General features: G+C 36.6%; 1 protein-coding gene across 1 annotated transcript; it reads left to right on the top strand.

The window, feature by feature from the left end:
• The first annotated feature begins 15,650 nt into the window (after nucleotides 1-15,650).
• Nucleotides 15,651-16,667, top strand: LOC143030415 (uncharacterized). Its single transcript, XM_076193562.1, has one exon. The coding sequence runs from the start codon at nucleotides 15,651-15,653 to the stop codon at nucleotides 16,665-16,667; it is 1,017 nt and encodes a 338-aa protein (XP_076049677.1).
• Nucleotides 16,668-25,597: the final 8,930 nt, after the last annotated feature.

The raw sequence follows: 25,597 nt of genomic DNA on the forward strand, positions 1-25,597 counted from the left end.
AGCCTGTCTCTTTTTAGCAATACTTTTTTCAGTTTCTTTGTCGAGCCACTTTGGGCGAGCCTGATTTGGGGGACGTCTGTCCTTAAAAGGAATGTAAGTTTGAATCATCTTAGTGAGCGTATTTTGACATATTTCCCACATCTGATCTACAGGCCTTTCGTTTAATTTTGCCTCCCAATCTGTAAGCTGAAGCTCCTGACGTAGTTCTATGAACTGAGCTTTACTGAAATCGGGTATTTTAGAAGCACAAGTATCTATTCTAAAATTGTTTAGGAGTTTGAATCTGACTAAATTGTGATCGCTATTTGCAACAGATTCACCGACTTCTACATCAGTTACCATGCTTTCGCGGCTAGTGATCAATAAATCGAGCAAGTTTCCATATCTTGTGGGCTCTTTTACATGCTGAATTAAGTAATTGTCACCAAGAAAATCAATCAAGCGACTACCTATATGGCCATGTTCAAGGGTCATCCAATCAATGTCAGTAAAATTGAAATCACCCATTATCAATAAATCCCGGTTGCAGAAACTAGAGAGTTCTTGAAATAACAGTTTGTCGTCTGCTAATGATAATGTCTTTGGCCTATATATTACACCTATATTCATTTTTTGTCCATTTGTTAGGGTTAACTCAACCCACAAACTGTCATATGCATCCTGTTTCACTTTCTCTAAAACACAAGCATGAACATTGTTTTTAACGTACAATAGAACACCCCCACCTTTCTTGTGGTTTCTATCCTGATGAAAGTGTTTAAATCCCGCAATATTAAATTCAGCTTCGAACTCTGTACCATTTAACCATGTCTCAGTTATTCCTATCATATCGAGATTTTCGCTTTTGACATACGCCTGTATTTCTTGAAATTTGTTCCTAATACTACGAGCATTAAAGTACATAGTTTTAAGAAACTCGTGATTATTTCTTTTTGCCACATTTTGAGTTTCAATATCATGTCTTATATTATCATTTTGTTTTTTATTTATGCCTTGCTCTATATTATTATTATTTGGTCCTTCATTGACATTCAATGCCTCATTAACATTTCTCCTATCAAAATTAAAATTTCCCCCATCACGGACATCTGGTCGATTACGGTCATCCGATCTATTTTGTACATTTTGTCCCCCTACGTCACCGTGATTCACGCCGGCCACCCATCGTTCAGTGACATTATGTCCGGCATCCCTTTCTAAAATTATATTTTGTCCTCCAGTGACATTATATCCTACCGTGATATTTTTTCCTCCACTATAATTACATCCCATCGTGATCTTTTGTCTTCCACTGTCATTACATCCTATCTTGATATTTTGGCCTTCATTGACATTCTGTCCGGTATCTCTTCCTAAAATTATATTTTGTCCTTCACTGACATTATATCCTACCGTGATATTTTCTCCTCCATTATCATTACATCCTATCGTGATATTTTGTTCTCCACTATCATTATTTCCCATCATGATCTTTTGTCCTCCACTGTCATTACATCCCATTGTGACATTTTGTCCTATGACATTACAGCCTAATGTGTCATATCGTCCTCCAGCGACATTACATCCTATCATGATATTTTGGCCTTCATTGACATTCTGTCCGGTATCCCTTCCTAAAATTACATTTTGGCCTTCAATGACATTATATCCTACCGTGATATTTTCTCCTCCATTATCATTACATCCTATCGTGATATTTTGTTCTCCACTATCATTACTTCCCATCGTGATCTTTTGTCCTCCACTGTCATTACATCCCATTGTGACATTTTGGCCTATGACATTATATCCTAATGTGACATTTCGTCCTCTAGCGACATTAAATCCTAAAATTATATTTTGTCCTATACTGGTACATTGTTCTACATTAATGCTATACTCTACACTGTTTTCCCAAGTACATTCTATTTCCCCTTCCCTTTGGCCTTCTACCCTAAAAAAGGAGCTAGTTCATTACAAACTCCCACAATGAGGTTTGTAAGAACATCTTTGCCTCTGCGGGTAAGGTGGATCCCATCAGAAGCGTAAAGGTCATGGCGCCTAGAAAAGAGATACCAAGGATCAAGAAAGTGGTATCCCAATTGTGTGCACAACTGCGATATCCTATCATTGATCCCTATGGCTCTACTGTTCCAACACGAACCTGCGTAGATCCTCGGGAGGATCCCACAGACTACGTGACGGCTCCCACGTTCCTCCATCTCCTGAAGGAGGACCTTGTAATTCCGAACAAGCTCCTCTGATCTCACCCTTCCTACATCGTTACTTCCCGTATGAACAATCGTAACCGTGTTCTTCCGTCCTTGCTCCCTGATGGACCGGGTACAATCAACGATCCCACGGCCCGGTTGACATACAAGCTTGCAACGTCGCTTAGTCTTTCGCTGCAGGATGTCGTCATAGCCTCGAACCATGGAGTCCCCCACCACCAAGAACTCCTGGTTTTCAGCCACTTCATCCTCCAGTAGAGCAAAACGATTGACTAGAGCCAGCGGTTGCTCCACAGAGCACACGTCTACCGAACGCGGGCTCGACAAACGGGACCCCACGGAGCGCCACTCGCTCATGGCAGTGACAGTAGGTGAAGAAGTGGAACGCTCTTTGGGTTGTGGGGAGGGTTCACTCTTCTCACGGAGCGCACTCCTGAGAAGCCGAATTTCCTCCTCACACATCCTGAGACGGACCTCTAGGTTCACGCAACCTTCACAAGCCATTTCGCTCCCCCTTTAGCAATAAAAACGGCAAAGAGAAAATACAAATCAACAACAACAAAAATCAAAGCGGTCTCTAATAAACTAAATACGCGAAGCTTACTCTGCTTTACAAACATAAACAATGCTGTACACACTTTTAATGCAATCATACAAAATGCAGACAAGAAATATATCCCAAGGAATAGTTAAAGGATGGCCTTTTGCCACTATTGCCCATTTCCATTCTTGGCTCCATGCAAAAAATAGTAACTAAATCTTTTTGCAATATTCTACCATCCTCCTCAATTATCAATTTTATCATGATTTTTGCGTCATCTGCAAACATGTTGGCCTATCTTGTTTTTCCTTTCATCATGTCGTCATTAACATAGACAAGAAACATTATTGGTGCAAGCACTGAACCTTGTGGAACTCCGCTCGTTACTGCTCTCCAGCTTGACATCTTGTCCTATACTATTGTCCTCATATATCTTTCCTTCAAAATGTCTTTAATCCATTCTAATAGTTCGCCTCTCAGTCCTCCAACATGTTCCAATTTTCACATAAGTCAACTGTGAGGTACTTTATCAAACCCCTTCTCTAGGTCTGGGCACACACAGTCCACCCACCCCTATCTCTCTTGCAGCAAACCAATCACTCTTGATTTAAGCTTAAAAGGTTTGACATATATGACCTTCTACATCTGAAACCAAACTGACTGTTTGTCAGAATGTTCATCTTTTCAAAATATGTGGTCCATCAATCTTTTACAATCCTCTCACATAATTTCACTATTGTGCTGGTTAGGGAGACTGGCCTATAATTTAATAGTGTTTCCTTGTTTCCACCTTTGTGAATTGGCACTACATTTGCCCTTTACCAATCAAGTGGCACAGTGTCTTCTTTCATTGAACATGTAACAAGACTGGATCTTGTCCGCTAGTAGTTCCCTACATTCTTTTAGAACCCAGTTTGATATTCCATCAGGGCCTGAGATAGAGCACTTCCCTCACTTCTACATTTATATCTGCTAAACCTGGCTTTTTCCTCCCCTTGCTTTTCTCCAAAAAGTTGCGCTCTTTTGTGAAGACCGATAGGAAACCTTCATTCATGTGGTAAATAGAAGGATAAGTATATTCCCTTGCCTTGTATTCAATTGCTTCATGAAATATTTGCCACTTACAAAATCTGTTAAGTGACTACACTGCTATGCCCATAAATCACCCAGTTAATGTAGTTTGAATTTAAAGTTTCCATTATCAACACATCACAATCACAAAAGCTAAGTATTTCTTGATATAAAGTGTCATCTGCCAAAGATAATGCCTGTATCTTTATATCATTCTTACATTTATATTCTGTTCATTTGTGTCAATTGAACCCATAAATTATCATAAGCTTCTTGCTTTCATTTCCATGGTATACAGGCATTGATAATGCATTTGACGAACAATAGAGCACCTCTTTTATGGTTCCTCTCCTGATGAAATAATTGGAAACCCAGAATATTAAACTCGCCTTCAAATTCCTTACCAGCAACCATATCTTAATTAGTCCTGTCATACTCATGGACCTCTTGAAATTTCTTTCTGATATTGTTGGCACTGAGTAACATAAGTTTTAAAAATCCAGGATTGATTGCAATGTTTTTTACTAGCCTATTCATACATTTTGATATAATAATAATATAGATCAATTAAGGTTCCCAGATTGCAGCATATATAATTAATTCATTATGTCTACTGTGTACAGCATCAAGTTGTCATATGCCCTTAATAGAGAAATATTTGTAGCATTATTGTACTTTGGTGATGAAGTCATAGAGGTGGTAAAAGAGAGATCTATGGGGGCAGTACAAAAGAGGAATAAAAGTTTAACACATTTGGAATTCTTAAATGGTTAATATCCCATACATTGATATTAGAAGGAATGAAGCTGCACTGTTTGAATTAAGTTCTGTAATGAACTGCTAGTTTTCTCACAAAGCAAGGTTGCTATTAATCTTTAAGCAAGGTTTACACGCTATGATAAATTGTAGCAATTTATTGTAATGAAAAGGTTGTTACAATTTGTCATTACTTGTAAACAGGAGATCGTAGCGATAAATCACTACGATCTCCTGTTTACACGTAATGACAAATTGTAACAACCTTTTCATTACAATAAATCGCTACAATTTATCGTAGTGTGTAAACCTTGCTTTAGATTCTCAGGAAATCAGAAAGGCAACACCAGTAAAAAGAAACAGGGGAGAAAACTTATACATAAAAACTACTGGGAGCATACTTTAAGCCATGCACCTAGGTCAACCAAACATTCACCAACCGCCACTTGTGTGGATATTTGGGCCCCATATATAAACCTACTTTGGGAACTGGCCCAGGACATAAAACACCAATTCTCAAAGTAGGTTTATGTCCTGGCCCCAAATGTCCACACAAGTGGTGGTTGGTGAGTGTTGGATTAAGAGATCTAGGTGTATTCGTTGAATATGCCAGCAGAAAGTGCTTGGCATAGTTTATAACAATATTTTTATATAAAAAAAAAAATGTGTAGTAAGGGGTTGCTTAGAGACATGGCTTTTAAAGAGAGGAAAAGTTTAAATGTCTGAGATGTAATATCTGAGAAACATAATAGGGGTTACAAGGTTGGATGGAGTGAGAAACAAGGTGAGAAGGAGGATGGGAGTGGAAAAAGAGATGGCAAATAGGGTTGATGAAAGAGTGCTGGGATGGTTTGGACACATGGAAAGGATGAGTGAAGAAAGATCAGTAAAAGAGGTGTTGTTGTTGTTCCCTAGACTGTCTGTCCAAGCAGTCCCATCTCCCCAAGGAATGTCACAGCCAAAATGGGGTTTTCCCACAAATCCATTATGAAGTGTGTGTTGCATTGTTTGTGTGTGTGATTGTGTATAATGCAGTCTTCCATGACATGTTAAATAGTATGGGATGAAGTGTTACATCCTGGGCATTTGTACAAAATGCAGTCATCCAGTTTCGTCTGGTAGCTTAGAAGGGCTGGGTGGTGGACACATCACAGTCTGGGCAGGTGAACTCTGTTCTTTTGTGGGAGAGAAGATTCAGAGGCATGGATATCAGGGGGTATGGCATGCAGCAATGTGTTGTCTTTTAGTGTGTTAATGGAGCAGTGAGTGATGTGATTATGAATATGTTTCCAGAAGCTGGTATTTGGTGGTTTTGGGGAAAGAGAAGAAAGTATTTGTGTGTGATGTAGGTATTTGGGTGTTTTTTTTTTATGTTTCTTGGTGTTTGTGGGTGTTCTGCTATGTAGTGTAGCAGGTGTGCTGTGTTTGTGGAGGCTGCAGCAAGTGTTTGTGTGTCTCTCATGTCAAGGAGATCTTTGACTTTGAGGACTTTTGTTTCTTAGTGTAGATGGTCTGTAGGTGTTGTATATGTGCAGCCTGTAATTGTTTTTAAGGCTTTGTTTTGTTTGATCTGAAGGGTGTTGAGGTGTCTTGCTGAGATTAGATGCCTATGCTGGACTCACATAATTCATCACAGAGCGTATGCATTGTTTATATATTGTAGTATTAGTTTCTTTGTTTTGTCCAAATGTTGTTCCAGTGAGTAAAAGAGGTGTGGAAGGCAAAGGTGGATGACGTGAACATGAGGAGACAAGTAAGGATCAGAGGGAGGTGTCTGTTGAGCAAGGAAGGGAGAAGGCAGTAGATAGGGGTGAGTGTATAGATGATACTGTGGTGCAAGGGCGGGGGTGGGGGATGGGAGTGGTTATGTGTGAATATTTTGACATAGCCCAAAGGGATTTCTCCCCATCTTCTATTTTTCTGCATGAGGGTATGGAGAAGGGGGTAGCTGATTAAATAAAGCATTCTTGCGGTTTGTGTGCTGTGTCTTGCTACATTGCTTCTAACCCAGGACAGTGGGTGGGATACAGGGATGATGCATCATCCATTAGGAGCTGAGAGGGAGAAAAGGGTGGTTGGGAATGAAATGGGTGGGAGTGGGTATATGCCTTTTGAGATTGGCTACCTTCCTGGGAAGGGGGAAAAAACCTTTGGTATGTGGACAGATAGAAAATACATTTATACATATATACTCATACACACTCCCACACCCAGCTTTAGTTGCATCCAATTACTGTATCAACAAGAATAAAAAAACTCCTTTTATTTCTAAATACTCTATACCAAAATACTGTCATGCATCCAATGTAGTTGTATCATGGATGGGTAATGTAGACAACATAGACTAGTAGGTTTGGACATCAGACATACACAGGTCTATTAGGCACAAAAAGTGTCACTAACAATAAAGTATTGAAAACAAGCCAAATTAGTACAGTAAATTGTGTTAAGTAATAATGAAATATGGACAAGAAGCCAAATTGTCACATTAGCATAAACTTTAAATGTAATGCTTATGCTACATCAGCACTTACCAGTGAGAAGGAAGTTCATATCATCTCCCTGTACCTCTTTCCCCAGCTTACCTAATCCACACTAGATATACTGTTAATGTCTTACATTATTCAACAACTGTGTTACCCTTATAAAACTTTTATTATCTATATGAAAACTGCTCCTAGAATGATGAAATGAATAATAACAAACTTCTGCCACCTGTCAGTCATTTACAATGAGTGGATGACAAGAAAACAATAGCAATCTAATCAGAGGTAGAATCAGGGTATGGTATTTCCATAACATATTTAATTTATGATAAATTGTCTATAGAGATGACTGAAAAAAACAAAAGACTGTACATTACATTTAAGTTAAATTTCATAGCAGTCTACACAAAGAAATGCAGTAATAGGACAGTTGCTCGATATTTTGGCCCACCAACCAAAAAAGTTGTAAGGACTTGGAGAAAACAAGAAGAACAGCTTAAAGGTTAGTGTAAAGTTACAATATATGACTTCATAGTTTATTCCAGTATATTTCAATTTTCTGTTTACATTCACAGAATCATATTTTCCCTTACAAAAATACTTCAAAATGCCTTTTAATGAATGTATGATGAAACATGCTAGAAATAATATTTGCCACAAAATGTCTTGTAAAATAAAGGAGTGTCTTATGTAAGATTGTGTCTTATTACTTTACCACATCTTCTGCATGGAATATATAAAAATTTCAGAACTAACTTGTTACTTATTCAAAATCTCAAATCCTCATGTGCACCAGCTTGTTTTAAAGAACCCACTTAGTTGTCAACAAAATTGATTAAATTTAAGAATATTCTTACATTCTGAGTAGTGTGCCACATCTGTCCCTACCATGTATGCTGTAAGTCAGAATTTGAATTGTCCATAGGACAAAGGTGACTTAATTATAGCAAAGCTCTTGGCATAAACTCCTGTGTCACCTACTTGCCCTGACACAGTGTCTATGGGGCATATGATATATAAACAAGGAAATTCAATATTTGTTTGACATCTGAAACATACCAAATAGAACAAACTATATATCCATGAACATATGCAATATATAATAATTCCTTATATACAAAGAATCATAGCAACAGTTCAAATAATATTGCACAAGGTCTACTAATTCTTTTGGTGCAGTGGGTTTTTGCTCTGTTTTGTAAGAAAATTCTATTGCAAAGGCTGCACAAGAAGTGATTATCTTGTGTGGGTCATCACATGTCTTATTTTAAACTAAATTTTGAGAGAAAGCTGCAACACACATTACGTTGCTCAGGCCTTTCACCTGAGTGGAACCTCACGTGACAAATAAGATTACCCCTTAGTATGAAAGGTGCATCACAGTATTTTTATCAAAAAGGCTTCTCTCCTGAATGTGTCATCACATGATATTTGAAAGGACTTATGTATGAAAGCTGCATCACATATGTTATAGTGGAAAGGCTTCTCTCCTGTGTGGGTCTTCACATGCCTTTGAAGAGAACTCCTATGTACAAAAGCAGCATTGCATAGGTCACTGAAAAAGAATGTCCTTTGTGGTTCATTACATGTCTTGTAAAACAAAATTCTATTGAGAAAGCTGCACCACATAGCACACACTGGAAAGGCTTCTCTCCAGTGTGGGTGATCATGATGTGAAATTTGAGGTAATCCTTTGCTGAGAAAGGCCACAGGCCATACTGGAAATGCTTTTCTCCTGTGTGGGTTATTACATGCCCATTCAGGCTACTCTTTCTTGAGTAAACTGCATTACACAAGTTGCACTGGGAAGGCTCCTCTCCTGTGTAGGTCCTCACAAGATTACTGCAAATACTCTTGTGTGAAAGGTGCATCACACAAGTCACACTGAAAAGGCTTCTCTTTTCTGTGGATCAACATGTGCCTGTTGATATGACTGTTAGGAAAGCTGCATCACATAGGCTACACTGAAAAGGCTTCTCTTCTGTGTAGATCATCACATGCCTGTTAAGACAACTTTTTCAAGGAATACTCAGAACCTTTCTTTATGCTTTGTTCAACAAAAAACATCACCATAATCTAAAAACAAATCAGAAAATAGTATAAGAAAATATACCCATTTTTATTTAGGTTAACAAGTACTATTATTATTGAGAAGAAAACCTTAAGAGAATGCAAATAGATCCAAGAATAGACAAACGAGAGACTTGTACAGCTTGCAAAGCACTACATGAAGGTAACAATGGTACATTGTACAAATCCTTGAGAACAGAATATGCTTTTCCACATACTACATTCTGCCCCAGTGTATACTGCTACAGAGATAGGTAACTGGTCCATATAACACTGAAAGTTAAGGAGATTGGAAGAGATAGCAGCCACTAAAGGGACTGTTAGTCAATCTTTGATATTTTGATACGGGCGCTTGTAAAAATGGGACTGAGTATGTTTGGGAATTGAATTATTTTCTGCTCTAAGCTTCAAAATCTTGGAACACTGATCAGAAGAATGGCTACACTGTCCATGGACATGACAGTAGCTAGATTGAGGCTGAAATGACATTCTTGAAAAGTCATGTGTGATGCTAGAAGAGGAATTAGTGAAATGTCTGCGTACGGGAATCTGCCTACAATTCTGCTCATGACGTGTACAAAGGAAACAGAAAACACTAGAATTACCTATTTTGTTACAATACATGCATGTAAGCACAGTAGGTACAGATGGGGATGAAGGAGTACTCTGTGTAGATACCGTGATGGAGTAGGAACCACCGTAGTCTGATGTGAATGACTAGGTAATACAGGAGCTAGCAAGGCACGATAAGGCAATTCTTTTCACTTTTTAGAAAGCTTTGTGCCAAATGTTAGTAAAGACTCGTCTGTCTGATAACTAAGAGGAGAAGGAACCCTTCGCTCATATGGAGCGAGGAACAAGATGTGGAATAGGTAATCCAAAACAAGTCGAAGTCTAATGCAATATATTTTTTCTATCTGCTGTGAATGTATCAATGAATCTAATGCTTCAGAGACCACCGTACTGGCACTAGCCTGAGTATGCATAAAATTTTCAGTGCCCGTAGAGGAAGAAAGTATGTCAGCCAACCTGAAGCACCAGAGAAAATTATCACCTACCAGGTTTGCATAAAACATGTTAAATTCGATGTGAAGGTGGCGTAATCGTTTAAAGCTCTAGGGTTGACGCATGTAGCTGACATCATCTCAGAGGCTAGTGAGTTGGGAACAAATTAAGATCAAACAAATGAAGAAAATCAGGCCCTGTAATGACGCTAGTGTTGATGATACTATCCTCACATTGTTGAATAAATGCAGATGCTAAATTATGAGGATCCTCTCCCTGAGGATTTTACAACGGAGGGATCCTGGTGAAATAGAGTAATAGTAGGAGTAGCCATAGCTGAAGTTGCCACTTTTTCACCATAAAAAGAGTAAGAAACTTTGCCACTAGACGTATTGAGATGATCACTGACAGCTATAGGGGCAGGTATGGTTCGACCACTTCTGAACATGTACAGTATATAAAATGAGAAAAAAAAAATACAGTCCAGGGATAAAACACATAGATGCTGACGTCGTCTTCTTGGAGAAGAATAGTTGCGTCTTGAAGGAATACCTTTGTAAGGCAGGACATGAGACCACTGAATGCGGTATGGCTCTCATCCATACAAGGATTATCTGCCGATCAACAACTACGCACGTGATCCTGACTCACACATCTACAAAAGCATGGGATTATGAGATTTTATATAAAATGTTTAAATGAAATTAGCCTCGTCATATAATACGAAGACCAATAGAAAATATTGTGTTAGAAATGGGTGACCATAATGTACATTAATGGTACTATACAGACAATATGATGGACAACACAACAACATGCCAAATAATGGAATCCCACGTGGACTCGGAATACAATACTCATCTGACAACATCCACGTGCATGATGAGGGTATTGCTGGATTTTATGCAGCAATACGTTGGGAAATCTCGTAGCACACTAACGATGATAGTCTGGGACGACGTTAAGGTAGCTAGCGGCGTAGAGACGAGCTCAAAGTCGGAGGCGAAATGGCGTTAGTCGATGTCCAACAGAATAGTACTAAGCAGTCCAGTTTATTTATTTATTTTATTTTATTATTATTATTATTATTATTATTATTATTATTATTATTATTATTATTATTATTATTATTATTATTATTATTATTTGCTTTTCCACAAGTAAATTATTTACAATCCCATGCACTGCAGTGTCTATACGAACCTAGCTGTAAGAATTCAAAGAAAAAACATACGCGCCGAAAAACCCTCGAGATCATATAGTTCACTTGTACACAAATTGTCACTAAAATGTTTCACACAAAAATATAAGGTTTTTAACCGCCGCCACCATTTAATATGGTGGGTAAAGTCCACAAAATTATTATTGATATAAAAGTATAGCACGATACAGAGTGCGCGTGTGCATTCGACCTCGGTTGGTATAATTACTGACTCCACATGGCGTCGGCACGCTCAATTGGCGGTAATATAAATCCATTAGCGGGAACCCGCTAGATGGTTCCATACAGAGATACTTGTACATAAAAACACCGAATTTTTACACATAGGGATATAAGTTTAATATAATCGTTCCTGGGAACTGGTAATTCGTCATTACTAAGATTACAATCTTAGTATTGACGAATTACTAGTTCCTAGGAATGATTATATCAAACTTATTCTTGTACATATTTAAATAGTGCTACAAATACAATACACTCGACAACTACAAAGCAATGGCGTATCCTTAACTTGTAAAGCCGACCACTTGAAGCCTGGAAGTCATGGACTTCGAAGTGTTTAGCCAGCTTTGTCGACTTATGAAGGGTTTACTGTAATTCTAAGGTGGTAAAATTTCCTAAACTCGTCAACAATTTTGTTCTACACTTAAGGGTGGAAAGGATGTAAATCCTTTGTGTTTGGCTCCAAAATACTAAGTGGTTATCAAGGGAAATATTTGTTTGCATTTCAAAGAGCTACCAAGCTAGAGACCTTTAGCTTCACATCAATCTCACCGTAACACGCCTCTCTACCTTTACAAGGGGAGAGAGTGACAGCAGGCTGGAAGTGAGTATAAAGGGTGAAAGACTGGAGGAAGTGGATAGTTTTAGATACTTGGGTGCAAATGTGGCAGGCAAGGGAGGAGTTGGGGTGGAGGTAGAATGTAGATTGAGAGAAGCGAGTAAATGCCTTGGTGAATTATAAAGTGTAACGAGAAATAGACATCTGGGAATGGATGCTAAGAGGTTATATGAAGGAGTGACTGTGCCAACAGCAATGTACGGGGCAGAAACATGGAACATAAGAGAGGAAGAGAGAAGTTTGAATATGTTTGAGATGAAATTTCTGAGAAGTATGATAGGGGTTACTAGGCTAGATAGAGTGAGAAATGAGGAGGTGAGGAGGAGAACAGGGTGGAAAGGGAACTGGGAGATAGCGTTGATGAAAGAGTATTAGGATGGTTTGAACACATGGAAAGAATGAGTGAAGAAAGATTAGTAAAAGAGGTGTGGAAGGAGTGAATATGAGGGGGCGTCCTAGGATGAGATGGATGGATGGGGTGAAAGGGGCATTACAAAAGAGAGGAATGTCTGTGGAGGAAGGACAGGAGAGGACAGAAGATAGGGGTGAATGGAGAAGGGTTGTGTATAGATGATGCTGTGATGCATGAGGGGGAGTGGGTTGGGGGTGAGGAAGTATGTATGAGAAAAAAATTGACGCAGCCCGAAGGGATTTCTCCCCGTTTTTTCATTTTCTGTATGAGAGGACGGAGAGGGGGCTCGCCGAATTTATGAAGCGGCCTTGCTGTGGATGTGCTGTGTCTTGCGACACTGCATCTGACCCAGGGCAGTGGACAGGATGCAGGGATGACCTGTCATCCAGGAGGGGCCAAGATAAGAGGGAGGGATGAGGGTGGAGGGGAGTGGAATATATAGGAAATGGAATAGGTGGAAGTGATTTCTATGCCTTTTTCTTTTTAGCCACCCCCCCGTGTAAGGGGGGAAAATCCTTTGGTATATGTATGTATGCATATGTATTATTATTATTATTATTATTATTATTATTATTATTATTATTATTATTATTATCATTATTATTATTATTATTATCATCGTCATCATCATCATCATCCAACCGATCCACTCCTGGATATTTGGTACCTGGCAGAAAGACAAAAGAGAGGTGAGATGATTGGGTAAAATTGACAGAGGGTCTTGGTATAGGAGGAAGTAGCGGTGTTCATCTCCGCATTAAAATTCAAATACCCTGGCCCTTCAGGTATTGATGCATACCTATCCAAACGCATGCCAGACAACATAATCGCACACATGACGACATTATATAATGGCTCACCTGCTTCTGGGTACTTCCCACAGTTCCTCAAAGCCTTCCATACCATCCTCATTCCCAATCCACAGAAATACCTCAGGCCCCCCTTTCCTACCGGCCTATCTCCCTTTTAGGGTATTTTGGTAAGCAGTTCGAGCATGTCCTCTGCCGTCGTCTTACTGGGTACTTAGAGGCGAACAATGTGCTGAGGGACTGCCATTTCGGTTTTCGGCTTCAAAACCGCATCACTCATCCAAGCGTCGATTGTACTTAGCTTTAGTCAGGCCGCTTCTGTCCCAGCCCCCAGGACTGAGCCACTTAGCATGTTCCACAAACAACTACGAGCATCAGAAGGTTCAGAATGCTGCAGTCCAATTCATCACGGGTTCGCGATGGAGCGACTTCAGAACCTCTGAATCTCTACACTTAGCTGCCAACATCAGTCTACTCAACCAACACAAACACAAACTACACATGAGGCATCTAGAAAGACTGCACGCCAAACACAAACACCTGATCCGACACATCACACCTAGACCTCACCATACAGACGCCTGTGCCTCTCCCCCGTGCGGGATATACGAGAAATCGTGTATAACCTTACACCGCTATATAAGGTGACCAATGGGCGTTCATGTATCCTTATTAGATTGATCGTGACCAGACGTGCCACGAAGTGTTGGGTCCTGTCTGATTGAGTACCACAGACATAAGTCCGCCAGGAACCAGCGGCAAGCGTTGTGAAAGGTAACTGGTGCTCAGCACACATACTCCGGCTGGCCGAGATCAGTCCTCGTTGGATACATTCATACATTGTGTTATGATGTATATATCCCATTATATGTACACCCTGATAGAGGCGTTTACACAGACAAGCACATCACAAACAACACGACTACACACAAAAACATTTACATTTGCTTTTTCTCCAACAGAAAATTATTACATTTCCAACTTCCTGTGCTACTACATCTCATTCCACTTTACCTATCACTAAAAAATTTACATCTTTCTGACTGTCCCTACGACTAAGCCTCAGGCTCCTTTCTTTTGTTGGGTGGATTGTTGTTAATAAATATCCCCCCTCCCCCCCAAAGATTCCCCTAAAGGCCCATTTCCTTCTCACGAACAACTCGGCGGGGACGGGTGGTCTTCCCTGGGGAATCCATAGTCCAGTTTGGGGTGGAAGGACAAAATGAATAAATAAATAGATAAATGAATAAATAAACAAAATGAATAAATAGATAAATAGATAAATAAGATAAATGAATAGATAAATAAATAAAATAGAATAAATGAATTAATAATAATAATAATAATAATAATAATAATATTGATAATAATAATAATAATAATAATAATAATAATGATGATGATAAATATGACAAGGTTATTTGAATAGATTAGGTACTGTACACTTTTTCGTACAGCTGTAGGCTACCGTTGTATGAAATAACATGGGCGAAGAAAAGCTAAATTAAAAATTAATTTAAAGTGAGGTTTAACCGATGGAAATACATGCAATTAGATGATTTTGATTGCTTTGTTACTACAGCCGTGGGTCATCATGGCCTTGAGGCACGAGCATGTAAACCAAGTACGTCTTCGTCCGCCTGTGTGAACAGGAATAACAATATTGAATTCAAGATGACAGTGTAAGGAAATATGAAAAGCAAACGAGAAATATCAAAGAAAAATTTCTCAATGTTGTTCGAATATCATCCTAAGCCTAAGGGTCACAAAAATCAAGGAATAAAACAGACGTGAAAGATAATGTGACTGTAATTATTATCATCATCATCATCATTATTGTTATTATTACTATTATTATTATTATTATTATTATTATTATTATTATTATTATTATTATTATTATTATTATTATTATTATTATTATTATTATTATTATTATTATTATTGCAGAATAAAGTGCATATGCACAAAGCACCCGCTGGACCTTGTATGACCTGGAGTCTTTAAAAAAAAAATCAATTTCATCCCTGAGTGATCATACTTTAAAAAAAAAAAAAAATATGGCAGATTGAATCTGAACGTGAAAAAAAGCACAATGACAACACAAGACCACTCACGCAGCGGGAAAATAAACAAGTTTACGTTATACCAAAACAGCCTACCTGGTACCACGAATTTTGGTCTTGAGTTCCTGACAAAGTTCAGTGGTGAACAATAATCGTTAAGGATGTCGAAGAATAAGGACAGTGTGCATCAGGCCCTGAAAATCACCAAAACTATATATGTGAAGCTGCCAGTGCCAGCACAACAAGTAACCTGCAATGGCTGTCGATTTCGAATGGCAGATGCCATCCTTTTGGCTGAAGTGAAGACAGAAGAAGAACGTATTAAAGTCCTCCAAGATCATGGAGTTGTTCTTCAAGAAAAACTATGTCCACATTGTAATAATTCATGCAGGATGTATGTAGGCAATCATAGCTGGAGGTGCAATCGCACGTCGGTAATTAATAAGAAAAGGAAAAAGTGTGATTTTGAACAAACAATTTTCAAGAACACTTGGCTATCAAAAGTAAAGTTGCCCATAGGTCAGGTTCTTCATTTCATGGCACTTTGGTGTTGTGAAGCTTACAGTGTGAAACTAGCATTGGTAGAGACCAGGATGTCGCACAAGTCAGTGAGTGATTGGAACGGTTTTTGTCTAGAGGCTGTGGAAGTGTACATGAATGAATCTTTGGAAAAACTTGGTGGACCAGGGAAGGTAGTTGAAATTGCTGAAGCTCGATTTGGAAAGGCAGTTAGTAGTAAAGCCGAAGATATGAATGGAGTATGGGTTTTAGGTGGGATTGAGCGGGGAAGTAAAAAAGTTTTCATGGTTCCACTTGAGAACAGACACCCTAAAAAGCTTGCACGAATTATTGAAAATTGGGTTTTACCCGGAACTACAGTGATGTCAGACCAAGGGAAAGATCTTGGAAGCTTGGAAGACTATGGTTATAACCATATCAGAGTGAGGCAGTCCACATACGATCTCACTCCATCAACAGTAGAACACACACAGAACATTAGGAGAAAGTGGAGAGACGTCAGAGATAGCCTTCCCAAATATGGAAATAGATATAGCATATCAAGTTACATTTCCAAGTTCTTATTTTTTCAAAAATATGATGATCCATTGTATCGTTTACATCATCTACTCACCATTATTGGTAATGTCTACAGTCCAAATGCTTTTGAAGATAATTAGACAGAAAAGTGTGGTTGTTACATAATGTGGAAGTCATTATGGATACTCCAGTTTATAAGCATCATTCAGTTGCTGCACATCTGGAATGAAACAAATTGAAATGATATATTTCTTACAATGGTCTGGTATTTTCACCATATGACAGTCTTGATGTCCTTTCTCAGTTGTAATGAGACAAAAGTTTTCCTCTTGATTTATTCAGATGACTTTGAATAAGAATAAACTGGTTGATGTTAACCAGAGCTAGAAAACACCAATGTGGTATTTTCTGAAAATTAGAAATAAGGATTGATTGAATAGTGCAGCTTTTTTTTCATATTTTCTTTTTTGCTAGAACCATTTAGGGTTAATATTAACATTTGATCAGTTGGTGGTTAAAAAAACTATCAGCCACTATTTAGCAAACTACATAGTCAAACATAACAATATTGTAATAAAACTTAGTGTGTGGTGAAAATAACTTTATATGCTGTGGTAACCATATGATGGAAAGAGTCAAGAAAAAAAATCAGAAAAATGAGTAACTTTTATGAAAAAAAAAAAAAAAAAATCAAATTGAATCACATGTGAGACCTGAGCACTTATGCACACATACTGTGGTGTTGATATCTTGACTTGAAATCTATCAGGCTAAGCTTTCAGACAATGTATCTCATAATGAAAGTTTAGAGACTTCCCAGTAAACTTTAACAGAAACTTGTATATGTTTTGATTGTTCTAGCAGAGTATGTGGTGCTTTGAATAGAAAAGCAGGCTACATCTCTGGGAAATGGGATTAATATAAGACAACTTTCCACCATAATGACAAAGTACAGAATTCAGTCTATCAAAATATTGAAATGGTGTTTTCATAGCTTCAGAGATAAGTTTATCATTCTTTCTCAAAATTTCTACATGCATCTTCTATGGTATAGATAAATGGGGACTGTTGCCCCATTTTATTCAAAACCCTTCATACATTGTAAGGGTGGAAAACTGTTGGTATATGCATATATGAAACAAATGTTGACATATTTTGACAAATGATGATTTGTTCCCAAGATAGGTTTACTTTAGAATTATGTATGGATGAATTTATATAATCACAAATAATTTAAGATGGTTTATGAACTGTAAGGTACTGGAAAAAGGAGTATGTTTAGGGCAGGAAAGTTAGTATAACCAGAAGTAACTTGACTGATCTTAAGTAAATCTGAACAAGCGAGTAGAATTTGCACTTCCAAAATTAAAAAAACATGCAACTGGATTGAAGGCATTAATTGGGTTCTTATAAGTAACTAGGAAATAATTAAGTAATGTGAACATAAAGACAATTTTGGCCCTTGGTCACCTATTATGAAATTCTAGGAGAAAAGAGTCATCGGTGAATTGGTATATTAATGGTGATACTAGTTCTACAATGATTTAAATAACTGGAATTAGCTTACTGCATGTTAGTTTGAAGAAGTATTTAGGCAGCTGACTGTGTAAGCTACAGATTCTTGAAGTCTGCATGGCTGACAGTGTTGGCTGCTTAGACTCTTGAACTTCTACAGAGTCTAAAAAGAAAAGTTAATTTACAGTACTAATACTGCAGACCTTTTAACATAATTAATGCTGATTATTTTTGTAATGAGACTGTAACAGACATTGCTTACACAATATCCATTTTTTGTAAAAAAAAAAAAAAAAAGTACATGTTCAAAATTCATGTATATAACATCTTTGTAATACACTAGTTAAAACAATTACTAAATATATTCAATATTACCAAAATTGCAGAAATGTAATATGATACCCTATTTTATGTATTGGTTGTGAAATATATACTTATTTTTAATGTAATTTACAGTAAAGTATGGATACTCTAGACATTTTAGCATATTTGATTCTGCCCTTATAACATGAAAAAATTGGAGAGACTATGTTTTCATGTGTATCAAAATGCCTTTTCCCCATACAGAAGGGTAGCTGAATCAAAACATGCACCTAACCTACATTCATTCACACCTATCCAAAACCCATTCATTGTCCCTCCAATTTAACTATCTAAGCATCTCATAGATGAATAGACATTCTTGCCCCCCCCCCCCCAACAGTAGGGCCCTACTGTGTATGTGTGTGTATGGGGGGGGGATCTATAATTTCAAAAGTTTAAGCAGCCAACACTGAGCTGTGCAGCCAGAGCCCCCTTCACCCTCCATAACCACCTTATTCTTACTTTTCAATTCCAGTTCATACACTCCTGCTATCTATATTTTTTTCCTAATATTACCTCAGACTTTCTACATTTTCAAACCATCTCAGCATTCTTTGATCATCCCAGTTAGCCAGCTCTTTCTACCTCTGCTCTTTGGCTCCCCGCCATATTTCTCACACTATCCTGAATCCCCATTATACTCCTGAAATACTTAATCTTGAGCACCTTTAGGTTTTTCTTTTCTGCATCCTCCAAAATCCTTATATTTTCCTAATAGCTATGCCAACATCTTTGTAGATGACACAAAGATTAGAAGAGTGAAAAACAAGGACTAGATTTTGCAAAATATTTAACCCATTAAACTCCAATGACAAGATTCTTGTCATTTGGTCAAATAAAACAAAAAATCATAAAACACCAAAATGTTTGATCAAACAGCACCAGAAAAATATGACGTCAGTCCTCGCTTCACACAAGGACTGACATCATATTTTTCTGGTGCTGTTTGATCAAACATTTTGGTGTTTTATGATTTTTTGTTTTATTTGACCAAATGACAAGAATATTGTCATCGGAGTTGAATGGGTTTTAAGCACTATTTTTGTATGAAGCCAAGAATAGGAAATTCATTTCAGTCTAAAAAATAGAAAATACTAAAAAATGGGCAGGCTATTCCTTGGGAAGAGAAGCCAGTATGAAAACAAAAAAGAAAGATTTGGGAGTGATGATGATAAAAGACAACCTGTCGCAGATATATCAGCAGGATTGTGGGAGAAAAATATGGACTGCTGCAGAAGATCAAGGTGGCTTTTCACAATATGGATGATGAGATGATGGAAAACTCATCTAAACCCTGATCTATCCAAGTACAAAAGGCAGTAACCAAATTGGTCCCCAGCCTGACTAAAAGCACTGGGTCTGCCAACTCTGAAAGATCAAAGATGACATTCAGATCACTAAAGTGGATAAGTTGTATTGACAGAGGAGATCTCTTTATTAAGGATGAGAGGACTTTTAAGAGATGGGAACAATTTGAGAAAGACTGCATGTCTAAAGTATGTGAAAAAAATTCTGTATAGATACATATTTGGAATAGCTCAGAAGGTGATATAGCCTAAGCTGGAGCAATACATTAATTCAAATCTAAGTATGATATATGTAAATCAATTTGGTGTACATTAATATGAGGCTAGGTGTGATAAATTGGAGAGTAAGAAATGGGACCCAACAAGCATTGCTTCTTTCCGCTGTATTACAATTAGGTACATACAATTATCTCTGTGTCATTAACCCATTAAACTCTGATGACAAGATTCTCGTCATTTGGTCAAATAAAAAAAAAATCATAAAACACCAAAATGTTTGATCAAACACCAGAAAAATATGACGTCAGTCCTCATTTCATGAAGCGAGGACTGACATCATATTTTTCTGGTGCTGTTTGATCAAACATTTTGGTGTTTTATGATTTTTTGTTTTATTTGACCAAATGACAAGACATCTTGTCATCGGAGTTGAATGGGTTAAATATCTATTTCTTATAGCATTTTCACCCCCAGAAACTTGTTTTCTTCCCTTGTTATATAATTAATCTATACCTCCACTCCTTCATTACCTTCTACATATGATTTTGAATACTTAAAGTTATACAACTCCTTTGAATCCGTATAGACCTTGGAGGTCTCCCTAGCTTCTAGCTGGAACTCATATGTGATTTTATCAAATTTATTTGAATTAAAAGTAGGGCACTGACACCCCCATATATATATATATATATATATATATGTATTTATATATATATATACATATATAAATATGTGTGTGTGTATATATCATATAATAGATGTGTATATAATGTGCATGTGCAAGTCTTTATTTTAATTTTTACTAATCAGTAAAATTGAATTAGATTAAATTAAAAGTTAGCTTGTATGTACAGTATGTGTTCATATATATATATATATATATATATATATATATATATATATATATATATATATATATATATAATATATATATATTACCTTTATTTTATTTTTCAATCTTTTCAATGTTGAGTAACCACTGTTCCCAACTGAGTGTTTTGTTTTTCCAAGGATAAAGCATCTAAAACACCTTTTTTTATAAATAGGGTTATGAAATTTATATTAAATTACTCATCTCAATATTGTATACTTTATGAACACATGAAAGGGATAACAAAAATGTGTTTTATGGGTACTAATTAAAGTCAGCTACTAGGATATAGAATGGTAAAATTAATGGTCAAACATTAACTCAGAAAGCATGATATTTTAGTAATACATATATATAAAAAGGACATCACCCTACCACATGAGCACTTGCTTCCATCAATTGATCTGAGGTACTGACATTAACATTTTAGTGAAACCAAACCAGGCTAAGGAATTGTGATTAATATTATCATTATGATTATTTCAAATATGGGTTGTGGCAGATTTTAGTCATGTTATCTGATGTCTGTCGGGTACTGACATTAACATTTTGATAAAGCCAAGCCAGGCTAAGAAATTATGATTATTACTATTATTATGATTATTGTAAATGGGATTTGTGGCTGAGTTAAACGTGTTATCTGATGTCTATGTGGGGGTTTCCTCACCTGAATATAATTAATTGATTACAGCCTGAATAAGTGGTCTTGAATATGGATACTAGGACTAAGTGACTTTAAGTCTAACCTTTGATATAATTATAGGAATTTTCTTGAGTTGGCAAGGCAGGAACCATGGTAACCATGAATAATTATGTCACAGGATTAAGGAAGTTAGACTAGGATATCTTTTTTCCCATATGTATATTTGGCATTTTTTTTAACAAAATGTGCTTCATGTATTTCATCCCAACCGAAATATAATGTTCTGAAAATCTCCCAATATCATACATGAGGATGGGATGGGGTGGAAGCATAATGGAAATATAATTTGCAATAAGTTAGTTAAAGTACCAGAACACATAAGGAAAACATTTCATGCAGATATATGGTATCAGCACATTCAACAAAAGTTGCTGTTTTGACCACATCTCCCATAGTGTTGCTGATTTAGACAATATTCTGCTGTGGTAAGAATGTTATGTAATGATACTGGAGTAATGTGTGGTGGATCTGAAAAGTGCTGTAATTTTTACTCTATGTAACTTTGAGCCCTTTTTTATTATAAAAAATTATAAGTCTTGAAGTCTTTCATTTACTTAAATTTTGTATAAAAAATAAATTTATATTTGTGTAGAAATACAGATCTGGCCATTTTAGTGAATTTCAAAACAATATGGTATATCACAGCATGTCATATATATGTATTTACCTGGTTGTATTATACAGGAAGGGGAGCTATGCTCGTAGTGACCCGTCTTTGTATCTCTCAGCATCTAGTTTGTTCTTAAATTCTTGTATGGTGTTTGCACACACTATTGTTTCATCCAATTTGTTCCAGACATCCACCACTCTGTGTGGATTTATTTTATTTTATTTCTTTTTTTCAGATCTCTTCTATAACTATCCTTTTTGAGTTTCTTTTCATGTCCCCTTGTTTTTCTTTTATCCCATTTTAATAAGTCTTCTCTGTCAAGGACTTCCATGCCTTTCATGATTCTGTAAATGGCCAATAGATCTCCTCTTTCTCTTCTTTGTTCCAGGGTTGGTAGTTCCAGTTTAGACAATCTTTGTTCATATGTCAATTTTGAAAGTGTTGGTGCCATCTTTGTCATTGCTCTTTGGATTCTTTCTATTTTCCTTATTTTCTTTTTTTGTCCTGGGTGTCCATAGTGTCACAGCATACCCCAATCTTGATCTTATCAGTGTGACTAATATTTTTTTAACCATTACTTCATCCAAGTAATTAAAAGTCACCTTTATTGATCTTAGTAAATTGTACGTTTCTCCAACTATTTTGTTAATATGTCTGGGGACATATCTTTGGTAATAATTATTCCTATGTCCTTTTCAGAGCTAACCTTCTTTACTTCCTTTGTACCAATTTTATGTTGTCCTGATATTCTCTTTTTACTTTTTCCTAACTCAGTTATACTACATTTCTGATTCACAGTCTTTTTCTGCACTTTCTTTAGTAGTTTTGCATCATCTGCAAAGAAGTTCATTTATCATTCTACACCTTCATCCATGTCATATAGCAAACATTATCAAAGCCAATACTGAACCCTGTTGGATTCCACTTATCATTTCTTCCTAAGTCAAGTTTTTATCTCCGACCACCACTCTCAATTTTCTCCCATGCAAGAAATCTTCCATCCATTTCAGTAATTTTCCTTATATGCTTCCTATTGTTTCAAGTTTTCTTAATAGTTTTTTGTGTGGTACTTCATCAAACACCTTTTGTAAATGCAGGAAAGCACAATATGCCCATCTGTCCCTTTCTTACATTATATTTATTAACCTTAAATAAAAGCAAATCAAGTTCGTGGCACATGATCTTCCTTGTCTAAAACTGAATTGTTTGGGATTCAGTATATTGTTTTCATCCAGATGTTTAGTCCATTTACTTTTGATGACTTTTTCACATTTTTTAGCTTTTGTGCTTGTAAGGAAGACCCAGTCTATATTTGGGTCTTCCTTATCTCCCCCTTTATATATTGATATTCTCCCAGTCTTGCAGTACCTTTCCTTCTTTGAGTGAGAAATCTATTATCTTATATATTCTGTTCGTTAGTTCAGCTATACATTCCATTGGTATCCAGTTTGCAATTCTGTCTGGGCTGTATGATTTTCTGACATCGAGGTCCCTTATTTCTTTCTGTGTCACAAATATTTCTTTCATGGGGGGGGGGATCTTTCTCCCTTTTCTTCATCCCAGTTGTATGTATTTTCATTTTTGAATACAGATTTCAAATGTTTGTTCATAATTTCAGCCATTTCTATACCTTCTATATATTCCATATTTTCTTGATGTAGTTTCACCATTTCTTGTTTATTTTTTCATTTACCATTTACATATATGTGTGTATTTACCTAGTTGTATCATACAGGAAAGGAGCTATGGTCATGGTGACCCGTCTTTGTATCTCTCAGCATCAAGTTTTTTCTTAAAATCTTGAATAGTGTTTACACACACTGTCTCTTTATCCAAATTATTCCAGGGTATCCAGTACTCTATGTGGGAGGCTTTTTTCAGATCTCTTCTATAGCTATCCTTTTTTAGTTTCTTTTCATGTCCTCTTGTTTTTTCATTGTCCCATTTTAATAAATCATTCCTATCCAGGATTTTCATTCATTTTATGAGTCTATAAATAGACAGTAGATCTCCTCTTTCTCTTCTCTGCTCCAGAGTTGGCAATTCCAATTTGGACAATCTTTGTTCGTTGCTCTTTGAATTCTTTCTAATTTCTTTATATTCTTTTTAGTACTGGGTGTCCATAGTGTCTCTGCATACTCCAGTTTTGGTCTTATTAGTGTAACTAATATTTTTTTTTATAATTTCCTCATCCAAGTATTCAAATGCCACTTTCATTGACCTTAATAGGTTGAAGGTTTCTACGACTATTTTATTGATATATTTGTACGGTGTCATGTCTTTGCTGATTATTACTGCAAGGTCTCTTTCCGAGTTCACTTTTTTGACTTCACCAATTTTATAATTTCTTTATATTCTATTCTTACTTTTTCTAAACTCCATTATACTACACTTCTTGATATTGAAGTTCACTTCCCACTTTTGAGTCCTTTTCCAGATTTTGTCTAGGTCTAACTATAATGATTCACAATCCTCCTCTGCTTTTACTTTCTTTAATATTTTTGCATCTGCAAAGAAATTCATATAACACTCCACTCCTTTATCCATGTCATTTGTATGTATGGCAACATGATTGGAGCCAATACCAAACCTTGCTGGACACCACTTATCATTTCATCCCATTTCGAGTATTTGTCTCTAATTACTACCCTCATTTTTCTCCCAGTCAGGAAGTCTTCCAACCATTCCAAAAATACTCCTCTGATGCCACCTATTGATTCTATTTTTCTTATAAGTTTCTTGTGTGATACCTTATCAAATGCTTTTTGTGGGTCTAGAAAGGCACAGTCTGCCCATTCATCCTTTTCTTGTATTATTTCTATTAGTCTCGAATAGAAGTAGATCAGGTTATACATGATCTTCCTTGCCTAAATCCAAATTTATTTGAATTCAGTATATTTTTTCTTCCAGATGTGTGTGTGTGTATTTACCCAGTATTTACCTAGTTGTATTTTACGGGAAAGGGAGCTATGCTCGTGGTGTCCCGTCTTCATATCTCATTTTATCTAAACTATATTTAAATTCATGTATTGTTTTTGCACACACCACTTTCTCATCTAACTTGTTCCAACTGTCTATTATTCTGTGGGGAAAGCTGTTCTTTTTCAGATCTCTTCTATAGCTGTCTTTCTTGATTTTCTTTCCGTGTCCTCTTGTATTTCTATCATCCCATTTTATCAGATTCTCTCTATCAATAATTTCTATACCTTTCATGATTCTGTAAATAGCTATCAAATCTCCTCTCTCTCTTCTTTGCTCTTGTGTCTGTAGTTCAAGTTTTGCTAGTCTCTCTTCATGTGATAGTTTTGAGAGTGTTGGTGCCAATTTTGTAATTGCTCTTTGTATTCTTTCAATTTTTTTTTATACATTTTTTTGTATTTGGTGACCCCATCGTTGCTGCATATTCCAATCTTGGTATTATCAGAGTGATTAATATTTTCTTCACCATTTCTTCATCCAGGTATGTAAATGCTACTTTGATT

This window comes from Oratosquilla oratoria, chromosome 12, assembly GCF_046742065.1.
Source record: "Oratosquilla oratoria isolate Oo_2021 chromosome 12, ASM4674206v1, whole genome shotgun sequence".
In the NCBI taxonomy this organism is placed as follows: domain Eukaryota; kingdom Metazoa; phylum Arthropoda; class Malacostraca; order Stomatopoda; family Squillidae; genus Oratosquilla; species Oratosquilla oratoria.